Below are 12591 nucleotides of genomic sequence, written 5' to 3'. Positions count from 1 at the left end.
AAACTCCTTCCCAACTCTCGTTTCGTAGTACAAGTATTATTTGAAATCATAAATGTACAAGAGCCACGAGATCTATATAGATCCATCGTCATAGATCATCGATTTGTTCGTTTAATAACGAACACAAATTCGTCAATTATTAATCCCTCGAAAACGTTCCCTTAACCCCCTTTCTCTTATGGGGGTTGGTTGGGTATAGTTTCGTTCGTTCGTTCATTCATTCATTGATTGATGTAAAATCATGTTTATCTTTCTTTCTTTCTTTGTTTCTTACTTACTTCTTCTTATTTCATTTCTTCTTTTAAAGACACCAAACATCGTGTGTGTGTACTCGATTAAAATGATCGATGTAATCGACACGAATGATTTGTTCTTATGGGGAAAACAAAAAAAATTAATTAAAAAAAAATGCATTGCTAGCTATATGCAGTCGTTAAAACGATGTTTTGTTTTTTAACGCTTACGTATTTGTTTGTAATAATAAAACACATGTTTAAGAAGAGTGTAGGGGGTGCTAATATGCACCAACCACCACAAGTCGATTATTCATTTAAGTATAGTCGCAGCAACAGGTCGTTTCTCTATTTAGAGATTAATTAATTCATTAATTAAATGTGAATTAATTAATTATATTCGTCGCAGGAGCGTTTGAATTAGCAAACATTTTTATTTGCCAACCACCACCACCACGCCGTGGTTGTTTCTTTTCACCCCCATTCACCTTTTTCTTTTTATCATCATTATCATCATCATCATTATCATCATCATTATCATTATCATCATCATCTTCTTCTTCTTTTTTATTTTTATGGTTTTTTTTTTATATTTTTTTTAATTTTATTTTGTTTAAATACACAAAACACACACACTCATATGTATATTAAGTATATACGCTTACACGGTAAGCAAGGCATACGTATACGTAATACGTTTGTTGTTATTATTATTATTATTATAATTTAAATCATGTGTAATCAACGTTTGAATGACGTTGGTTTGTTTTTCGTGTTTCGTTCGTTCGTTAGAGAAATGAAAGATCATTTTATTTGAATATTTAGTTTCGTCGTGTTGTATCGTTTAAAGAGAAAAAAAAAACATTTAAAAAAAAAAAAAAAAATTAAATAAAAGACACGATCGATGATTGGATGACAATCCTTCTATTCCTTACGTGTGGTACGAAATAAAAATAGGAAAAACAAAAAATACAGGGCGAGTCAGAATTATTCGGAACACATACACGCACACGTACACGTAACTTCATTTAAAAGTATGAAAATGATTTCGAAACACTCATCACGTGTAAACGCGCGTATTTTAGGTCACCGTTATTTTTCTTTAAATGCAATTGCAATTTTTCTTTTCTTCTTCTTTTTTTTTTGCTCTCTTCTCGATACTTAGATACGAGTAACAACAATTCAACTCACCCTGTATAAAAAAGCTCGTTTGTGTGTGCACGAAGCGATGATGACACGTTCGTTCGGTAGTCTCCCCATTTTGTTTTACGTCTTTGACGAATCTTTCTTTTTCTTAATTTGTTTATTTGTTTTTTGCGTATTTTAAAAAACACGCGAATTCAACCGATTTTTCGGTTACGTACTTTCACTGTTTAAAAAAACACAGCAAAATTGTTCTATATATTTATTTAATTATTTATTTATTTATTTTCTTCCCTTTTCTCTTCTACTTCTTCTTCTTCTTCTTCTTCTTCTTATAACAAATTTGTGAATTCGATCACTGCATAAAAAGAAAAAAAAAAGTACGAAAATTAATTCAGGATGCACTATTGTGCATCCATCTAAAAAAAAATAAAAAAAAAACAAATTAATATAGATCCTCGTTATCGGTTGCTCTAATCAATCATCCTAAAATCTTGTATAATAATTTTTTACATCCAAATAAAAGGTTTGTTTTTCTCTTTTATTTTAATAGACAATCTTCTTTTTCAATTGCAATTCTTTTTCTACTGCTTCTTCCTTTTTTCTTCTTCGATAGCAGTGAAAGTAATCTTAAAAAAAAAACATAAAAAAGAGAACAAAAAAAGAAACAAAAAAAAAGAACAATCCAATCATTTTCAGATCACGTTGTTCCTCATTTTATACGTCGCATTAGATCTTATTGTTACAATAAAATAAAAAAAAAACACAAAAACAAAAATTGACGAAGGAATTCACGATACTAACGAGTTCCTACAATTAATTAGCGTTCGGAAATTTTTGGCACTCATCGTTTTCCGACCTAATTCGAATTTTAAGGGGGATGAAAACACCCTTCTTCTTCTTCTTCTATGGCTAGGAACGAAAATTGTATTTAAACAAAAAAAATAAAAATAAAAAATAAATGAGAAAAACGTGATGAAAGTTTTTCGTGTGCGCGATGATAACGAAAAATAAAAATGGCGACGGGAGGAGATCATCCGTTCTCTTCTAACACAACCTACACGTACAAATACGTATATATGTTATACATACACACACAACACCTACCACCCCTAATAACCTATGGTTCGGTGTAAATCTAGACGGTAATTAACAAACGAACAAAAAATAAAAATAAAAATTACCGATCGGGAGAACGACTTATTCCCGTTATCTTCAATTAAACTCACATCATCATCATCTATCTTTTTATCTTTCTATCTTTCTATCTTTCTATCTCCATTCTCAATATCTGATTCTTCCTTCAAATGTTTTTTTATTATCAAAAAGAATCAGTCTACTTTCCAATTCTGTAACTGTTTCCGTATCACGTGACACAGTGTAAAAGAAGGAACAAAATCGGTTTAACTACCATACTTTCTTTTTCCCCTTTCTAAAACTTCTTTCCTTCTATTCTATTCTTTTCTTTTCTTTCCTTTTCTTTATCTTTTTAGTCTCCTTCTTCTTCTACTTCGTGAACTTCCTCTTTCATCAACACAGAGGACGAATATAACCTCTTCTACGTCTTTTTTTATTCTTCAAATCTTTGTTTCCATTATAAGGACAAGATTTTAATCTGTAAATACTCCATACAATACTGGTCAGTCGAAATCGAACATTATAATATTCGATTAGTCATCTTCCCATATTGTTAATTCTTTTAATCGTTCGATTAAAAAGAAATCCTCGCCATTAAAATTCGGAGGTTATGTTACTAGGCCGCCATTTTGGTTCGCCATTTGTCTATCAATAAATATATATATATATATATAGATATATATATTTATATTTATATTTATATATTTCTTCTTCTTCTAACAATAAAAAATAAACAATTGTTAATGAAATTCTATCATTTAAATATACCCGGTCTGTAATAATTCAATCGATCATTATGATCATTTTAATCATTTTGCTAACTTCATTAGTCTTATTCTCATTGGCGATTTTAAATCCGCCATATTGTTTTTCAAATGACCGGTCGTCTGTAAAAAATATTCTTCCTCGTATTCATCCCCGAATACATTTCGCGTAACATTTACACACACGCGCATATATATGCGCGCGTGTGTATATATTTTTTTATATATATATAAATATATACATTGTATATCAATCATATCAAATTAATATTTTCGTGAGAAAATGTTTAACGATTTATAATCGTTCTTATATAAACTATACTTACTAATTCTAATATACACATTGAAAAAAAAAAAAAAAAAAAGAAAAAAAAATACACATGTGGTGCTCGATCGTCGTAACTCGAAAGAATTTTATTTGAACGAATAAAAAAAAAAATAAAATTTGTAAATCATTTGTTCGTTTTTTGTAACAAATACAACCCTTCTTTTCCAGTTGTCATCTGCTTCGCGTAATTTTAATTTAATTTGAGCGTAATGAAAATATTCCGAACGATTGGCAGTGAAAAGACAAACACACACGGTACAAATGAAACAACGGACATATATAAAATGCATATATATTAACAAAACAAAAAATAAATAGCGAAGAGAGTACGTGCGTAAACTAGAAAAGAAAATAATCATCAGCTGTCGATAGAGTTACGAACGATTGAGGGGGCAGGCAGTGTCATCGAGCAAACATCATGTGACTCGTAGAAAAATGCATAAACATACATACATACATCCATACATCCTACACGCATACATACGCGATCAAACGTAAACATAATAATCTGTGCAGTAACGGAATCTGCCGAATAATCGAAATGGGCAGGAACCATTTTTTTGTTTTTTTTTTTTTATTTACACTGGTGGGGGTCCTCTGACGTAACGAAGCTGCGGTGTCAATGAAAGATTGAGGGTGTTAGCAGCTTCGCAGCAATGTGGTTCGAGAAGACAAGCGGCACAGAATAAAGCGACTAGAGCCAACTGAAAGGGCAAGGCAGCCCTCAGTATACGCCATATCCAACTGTGAGGTATGTCCGGTTCATTTTCCGGATCACCAATGTCCTCGGATTTGGTCCTACATCCACCAGCTCCGATAACACCACCACCACCACCACCACCACCACTGCTACTACCACAACCACCAATGTGATGATGATGATGATGATAAGCGGATTCCATTTCTGATTGATCTTTAATCGAATCATCGTCATCTTCCTCGTCGTCAATGTTCTTCTCACCGTTAGCGGATGATGCCTTTTTCCGTTTGCTATGAATAGAGAAACAAACAAAGAAACAAAAAAAGAATGATAATGACAAACTGAAACTTCATTTTTTACTGATCTCGTATAGAGTGAGAGTATTTTATTTTTTTTTTTCTTTTTGGTCTGGAGATCTGAACACACTTTCGAATCTTACAAAGGAAACCTTTTTATCACTTTTTTTACGAGCCTTACACGACGTGCCAAATGTCTTTTGCACCTACTTCAAATGAACCTATTTTCTTACTCCGATTAAACGAGACTATAAAAAGGGAACAAGGAAAAACGAATAGGTAAGTATAAGTGTGATATTACTACTACTACTACTACTTACACAAGTAACAAACTTTTAATAAGACAACGAAGAGAACAAAAAAACAACAAGTCAAGGATAATAAATTCTGTTACCAGGATTGTTCTTGGATCCTTTTCATGGAGTTTTAACTAAGTTGGACAGATGATCGTTTGGATAAGGACAATCTTGTTTCATCTGGATGGATTCTATTAACACTGGGGGTTGGGGGGGGATTGGTATTAGGTGTGCATTATTTGACAACCCTTTCGTTACTAACAACACCACGTACGAGTCCTACATACAAAAACCCTTACTAACCGGGTTGTTTTCAAACTATTCAGAGAATAACAGAGGAAGGGGGGTTTGTTTCGTGTTAATGTGTATCATAACGAAAGGATTGATGATTGAAATTTTCTGAACACTTACTCGTTACGATAATGATGTTGTTGACCAACCACCATCATCCTTTTAACGGTACGACTTTCAACGCTGGCTGCAGTACGAACGATCAATTCGCGACACTGTTTTTGCAGATCGCGTAACTCGCGTTCAGCGTCCTCGACCCTTTTCCAAAGTTCGGCCAATGCTTCGCTACCTGGATCCAATTGATTTTCCAAGCTACGTGTTAAACGGCGAAGCGCAGCCAATCTTCTTTCCCGTTCGCTAAGTTCCTGTTCGCTACCACTATCGGATATTCCACTGTCCGATAATGAACCACCTTCTTGACTCAACAGAGTAGTTGATTGTTGATCAGTGAACTTTGCCAATGGACAACCGGTTACTTCAACGATCGTAGCATCGTTCATTATCACAGTATCATTCTGAAAATCAACAAGAAAAATATTGTTTTCCTTAAAAATGTGTAACTAATCGGGATCGTTTAAGTGTTGTACATCTTTTTAAAGGTATCGCATAATCCTCGAATCAAATAACTGAACAACGGATCAAGACTTAACGAAGTGTAGAGATGTATAGTGTTTTGAATATTATCAAAAAAAAATGTATGTCTGCTTAAATAAAAAAAAGACGCTGAACTTTAGAGATTAAGTTGCTGAAGAAGTCCCAATAAAGGGACGAAACGTCCAACGTTATCAAAACGAAGTTCTATTTCTTTTGATATGTCCAAATTCCCTAAGATACCTTTTTATATAACTTTTTATAATAACTGAACAAAAGTTTGTTCAGTTGTACCTAAATATTTTCTACTGATATTTTTTAAACGATATAATTAATAATAATATCATATTTAATTGCAAACGAAACAAACAAATTCATATCCTTCGAACATTTGTTCATAGGAAAACAAGCAAGCAAGCAAGTAAACACACACTCTCTCTTCTCAGCGATAGTAAAACATTTAGGGGTGGTGGGGGAGGGTGGGGGGAGAACAAAAAGAAATTGCGATAATTCGTTCACGACTTCCAAGTCGACGAATTAATCCAGGAAATTGTTCGTTCGCGTTCTCAAACGTTGAAATCCAAAAATACAAATGAGAACGAAGTGGAGACACGAACGAATGGTGGGGGCGGGTGGTGGTGGAAAAAGATGGGGAGGAAGGGTGATACTGAAAGAGAGAGAGTGAGACAGGGGGAGTAAGAGAGATGGGAGAAAGAGGGTGGGGGGTAGGGAGGAAGAGAGAGGAGGTAGATTTAGGCTGTTTGCAGCAGCAGAGACGGAGGGAACGAGCCTCCGGTAATGAAAAGCGCGATCCGCATACCAAGTAGCAAACTCCGAGCTAACCTATATATGTATATACGCACATACAACACACTTAAACCCATACATTCAGAATACATACATACATACACATATATATATATATGACAAATACTACATATAAAAGTCAAGAGATGCAGGGATCATTTCCAGTTATGTCTCAAAGACACGCGGAAGGGCTGAGAGACAAAACAAGAAGGAACAAAAAAAAAAAAAAGAAAAAAAACCAGGAAGAAGACAGAACGGAACTGCTGGACACACACACCCGACGACGACTACAACAACGTGTCCAGTTCTCACTGATGTTTCCATCTTCTTCTTTCCTGTCCTTGACCGAGGACGCAGTAAAAGAAACAGAAAAAAAAAAAGTAAAACCGTAAAGGTAAAAAGAAGAATAAAGGATGATGCTTTTCGCAACAGGGACGACCCAGTACAACCAACCAACCAACAGGGATGGTAAAAGAGAAAGAGAGAGAGAGAGAAAGAGAATGTTCCGGGGCGCCTTCCGCGGACGTTATTAAATTTGTATTTTTACGCTGATTCCACGGACCACTCCGGTACGTGATGCGAAAGAGAATCGTTCGGGCGATTAACGATCCAAGCTCCCCTGGGGTGCGGGTTCCTCCTCTGAGATGGCCGACGCAACCAACCCACCCACCCCCGTGTTACTCTGGCCAGACCCTGGACACCATCGAAGGATCAACATTCGAAAAAGTTCTTTTCCTTTAGCTAAGGTGTAGTATCTTCTGCTAAAGAAAACTCTTCTTGCTACTGTAACACACATGCGCAAACCATCACCACCACCCACCCCCTGAACCTCCCCCGAACCGACTGACTTGATCTTTTATTTAACGCCTATCAAAATTTATATCCGCGTTTCCGCGGAGAGAAAAGGTAGCAGCGAAACACAACTTGTTTTTTCTTTTTTTCTTCTTTGTATCGTTCCCTTTTTTTTCTTTTTTACCTTTAGCTGCTCGTTGCTACTCCTGCTACTCCCTCTTTCTTTTTTTTTTCACATCAGTGCTTGAAAGAAAGAAAGAATGAGAAAGAGGGAAATAAGAGAAAAAGATGTAATGCCGAGCGAGTGCATGAAATTATCCCCTCGAGTACAGTAGGATCGGTGAAAGTAGAAACTCTGTTGGAACGTATTCCATCTTGACTTGAGTTTGAATACGTTAAAAGTATGCTCTCCGGTTGTTACTACCTAGCCCCTTCACTTCACCTCACCACCAACCAAATGGGTGTAAAAGTATTCGTGTAATAGTTGATAGTAGTAGTAGTAGTAGTAGTAACAGTAACACAACAGCGACACTAGGAAAGAGGGTAGAAGGATCGAGGAGGGTGTATTGTGTCGCGAGTCGTACGTCTTCCTGACAGACGAAATGAGCACCGGGACAATTGGAAATCGTCGGACCAGACGTGCCGTGTGCTACTACTACTACTACTACTACCTTCTTCTTCTTCTTTCATCCCTCTACTTTTTTTTAGTGCCCTTTTTCTTTCTTTCTTTCATTTCTTTCTCCTCTTACCTACACAACAACTCTAACACCACCACTACCACTTAACAGAGTAACGCAAGTAACACCGTTTATACATTTTTATCCCTTTGAGTGCTGAATACTTTTAACTGAAGTGATTTCTGATTATTAATGTGTATTAATTCAATAATTACAATTAATGTTTTCCTAACAATATTATTTTCATCTGATAAAATACAACAACAACAATATTACATTATTTTAAATTCACATTGATAAACACACGTATCAACTTAACATTCAAAGGGTTAAGTGATAAACGTAACACACCTGACGAGTGGGAAAAATTTGGATCTGGTTCTTTGATGTGTGACCTACATTAGTAAGATTTTCATTATAAATTTAAAGGGTTTGGCCCCTACTCCTATGGGGTTAAAGAAGAAAGCACGGCACGGGTGGGGGTGGGTATCTTGGGCAGTACATCTTCTTGACAAGGCATAAGGAAAGAAGGAAGGAAAGTGAGAGGGCTTACTTTATATGCAAATACAAGACGGATATGGTTGGAATAGAAGAAGAAGGGGATAGAGAAGGGGTGAGAATCTTGGGGAGAGGAGGGTGTTCGAGACGGCGTTTAACCGAGACACGATATCGACAAGTGTCATGCGTCAAAGGAACCCCAAAACCCCCTTTTTTAAGCATCCTCATTCCTTATTCCTCTTTAGGAGTCAAGCATGACCCTTGAATCTTGCGACCCCAGCGACTGAGGAGAAGGTGGTTCAACCCCCCGAATTTTAGGGAAGAGAAATAAAAATGAAACGGTTAGAACATTTGATAATCATACGAATATATCGTGAATCGTATTTGATTCTTACTTTACTTTACTTTGCTTGCTTTACTTTGCTTGTTTGTTTGTTTGTTTGTTTGTTTGCTTACCTGAGAATGAACTACTTCTTGTTTCTCCGACAAAAGGCGTGCCACGTGACGTACGGAAGATGCAACTTCCGAAGTAGCACCAGCTTGCAATGCAACATCCAATACTGCTAATGTATCCTTGTCTCTGCGCAAATCACACTGAAGTTCCGAAAGGCGTACGTTGAACTGTTGAACCGTTTGAAGAGCACACAATCGTTGATTTCCTCTAAAAGAAGAGAGAAAAAAAGGAAGAAAGAAAAATATAAATAAAAAGAACAAAGATTAGAGAAGAGGGGAAGAATATAAGTCCGAGTGGTTAGCAGTGATCTTTTCTCAGATAAAAAAAAAAGAAAAGAAAGAAGAGAGAGAGAATCTGACAGGTAAACATAATAAAAAGTGGAAATGTGGTAAAGCCGAGGAGCAAACATCGGGAGTAGAAGGAAACGTCGTCCGAATTATTTGGTGGTTCCTTGCCAACGGCGCTATTGGCAAATAAAAACATTTTAGTCTCTCTCTCTCTCTCTCTCTCTCTTTCTTTCTCAACCCCCTTTGAAGGAAGCTCTCAAATGTAACATCTATATACATAAGTCAAGACAGGAATAAATCGAACGGTGAACCCTACTTGATATGAAATCTCTCGATCGGATAAGAAATAAAATAGAAAGAGAAAGAGAAAGAGAGAGAGAGAGAAAAGGGCCCGGAAGCAGAATTCGAGAAGAAGAAAAAACGTTTCTGATTAATAACGCAACACGAAAAAAGATAGAAAGTGAACTACACCTCTATTATTATTATTACTATTATTATTATTATTCACGTTGCAAGGGGGTGGTTTGAACAATAATCCGCGTTAGGAAGGAAAGAACAATTAGAGGCACGTTCTTGCGCAATCGTAAAGTGCTTAATATCAGCCGACGGACAATTTAAACGCCATACCACGAGAATAACCACCACCACCATAACCATCACACTACCATCGGCCACTGTGTGATCTCTCTCCCTAAGAGGAATAGAAATTCCTGGGACACGAGAAACAGAAAGAGAGAAAGGGGGTGACAGAGACCAGTCGAGGGATGGAATTGACCTCGGTTAAACCCAGTGGGTCACTGACGAACGAACGAACCAAGCCCCTTCTTCTCTTTTCCAGCCAAATCCCTAGCACCGGAAAGAGAGAAGGGAGGAGGATGACTAAAGTTCATGGAAACAGCTTCAGCATGTATGGGTGAGAGAGAAAGAGAGAGAGAGAGAGAATAAATCACTTTCGAATTCCATCGAAACGAACACACACACGCACCACCACCATCCCCATAACTAATACTCGCAATATCTAAGGATATTTTTAAATGTTTTCTTTTTTCCAAACGAATTATCGATAAAATAATAGACTCTCTTTTTCTTAGACAAGTTCGACGTGACTTTTCTAATAGATCCTCAATTCGGCCCGAGGATAGGCCCATGATTAAACTCGCGATCCCTGTGTTAAAGCCAATAATCCCATGACACGGGTCTCAAAATCCCAAAGTGAACGAACATGTTACCATCACTACTACTACTACTACTACTACTAGTATTCTCTTTTTCTCTCTCGTGTATGTGTGTAAGAACGTTACACACCATGATGTTTGTTCTCAAGGCTTCATTATCTCTCACAATATTTGTTTAAGATCGTTGTATGAGTTAGTAGTATCACCAGCAAGTGGGTTATTGAAAAAAGAATAGAAAAAACAGGGAATAGTAGTCTTATTCAACTTCTCCTACACCTCAGATTTCTTCTTTTTCATTTATTTGAGAAATATACTCACCTTTGAAAGGTCTCATCCCAAACTCTGTAGAGATCAGCAACGCCGTCTTTCAATGCGGTAAAAATCAAAGACGTTGAAGCACCCAAATCGGTAATCAATCGATGTGCGGAAACATTTAACGCGAGCATAGCAGCTTTCCGTTCCCTTAGTGAAATCAATTCGGCCTGATAAACATAAATACAAAGAAAAATATTATTAATATTACATCGAATAACATAAATTTTGATTGTTGTTGTTGTTCGGTTAGGATCACCTGACGTATTGATAAAGAAGGTGGATTATCAAGATTGAACGGAGAAAGGTTAGGGTGGTTTTGGAGTATAGGGGTAGGGGTAGAAGTAGGACAAGAGAGTAGGGGGTGGTTCTAGGATGATTCTAGCATCCTAAGGGTTGTTTCAGGGTGATAGCGAGATAGACGATGAAGGAAGCATGTCACGTTGTGTCACCCCTGTCCCTTTCCCTTTCCCTATCCCTGTCGTCTTTCTTTCCTTGCTGCAGAAACCGACCGACGGGAGCCGCATAAATAAACTCGAGTTTACGAGGAGGAGGAGGAGGAGGAGGTTGTTGTAGTTGGGGTTAGGTGTTGTAACGGGGAAGGTTTGGAAAATGAGCTGGTGTGTTGCCTTGCAAGAAAACAAAAATGAAAGCTTCGTTCTTCTTCTTCTTCTTCATGCTTCCTTCTTTACATTTCTCTATTTCGAAGAGGAGAGAGGATGAGGATCTCAAGAGTGCTCGTAAAAGCTTCGTGTCCTTGCGGTCATCCTTCGTCTCGACTCAGACGACAAGGTCTTCCTTCCTCTCAAACTCCTATGAGTTTTCGCCTATCTCTAACCAAAGTAATTTCCCTTTAGCAGATTACTATGAGTATTAAAGGGGATCGTTGAACGATAGAGAACGAGATCAATTTGAAAAGAAAAAAAGAAGGAAGGAAGGAACGAAGTGAGGAAGATGATAAGAAAAGTACAAAATGTATAAAAACAAACGAATAAAATAAGAATAGAAGTAGGAGAGAGCTAGTGGTGGTGGTTGGTTGGTGGACACCACGGGGTAAAGAGTAGGCTCGAAAAGTAGACCACATTGATATTCGTGGCGCATCCGAAAGGCAGAAACAGCCGTTGTCTCGCATCGCGTCCCCCTTTCGTAAAATCCTACCACCACCACCACCATAACTACCACCACAACCACTACCACCACAGTAACGTAGCAGCTAGTAGTAGCAGTACCACCATGAACTTACCAAGCCGATCTCTACCCTACGGACGCGCGCATTCCGATCTAATTCAATTTCCAATCAACAGCCAATCAATTGATTCGAATTCAGTATACACGAGAAACGGCCGACTCGCGTTCGACTGCTGCATGTTGAGAAGCTGCTGCTGGTGCTGTTACTGTTACTGTTACTGGCTGCCACTGTTCCACCAGTTTGACTATCTCTTTCTCACTCTTGTCCCTACCCCACCCTCTCTCACTGGGCCCCACCATTTCTGCTGTCTCTTTTCTTTATACTATCTTTTTCCACTCCCTGGGAGAGTCACGTACGCCTTCGAACTCGGGGAATTAGCTTTTTACGCCTCGTAATATCGCGCGAGGTGTTAAGTGGAACGGAGAACCTCTGCTAGTATTTTAATTGGCTGGCACGTGCTATCTTACACGCAATGGAGCAAGGAGTAGTTGGCCTCTCTCTTCTTCTCTTTCTATTTCTTTCTTTCTTTCTTTCTTTCTTTTTCTTTTTAAAACAAGCAGGCATTATCGTTCGTGAAAAGGGACAAGACGAGAGGAATGATCGCTACGAATAAAGGCACGC

At 37.4% G+C, this 12591-nt stretch overlaps 1 protein-coding gene across 2 annotated transcripts in view; it reads right to left on the bottom strand.

Moving 5' to 3' along the window:
* Positions 1–3653: 3653 nt before the first annotated feature.
* The window catches only part of LOC106788515, a 52437-nt gene continuing 43499 nt past the window's right edge, over positions 3654–12591 (bottom strand). For both annotated transcript variants that reach the window (XM_014751832.1, XM_014751833.1), the window contains exons 18-21: positions 10788–10951; positions 9010–9214; positions 5309–5703; positions 3654–4595 (exon numbers count right to left, since the gene is read on the bottom strand). In XM_014751832.1, the coding sequence (XP_014607318.1) occupies positions 4184–4595; positions 5309–5703; positions 9010–9214; positions 10788–10951 (1176 nt within the window). In that variant the 3' untranslated portion in view covers positions 3654–4183. The remainder of the gene's footprint in view (positions 4596–5308; positions 5704–9009; positions 9215–10787; positions 10952–12591) is intronic.

Source organism: Polistes canadensis, unplaced genomic scaffold, assembly GCF_001313835.1.
Source record: "Polistes canadensis isolate GaletaPanama2010 unplaced genomic scaffold, ASM131383v1 scaffold_142, whole genome shotgun sequence".
Taxonomy (NCBI): Eukaryota; Metazoa; Arthropoda; class Insecta; order Hymenoptera; family Vespidae; genus Polistes; species Polistes canadensis.
Note: the sequence above shows the minus strand (reverse complement) of the source record. Positions and strands in the feature narration are given on the sequence as shown.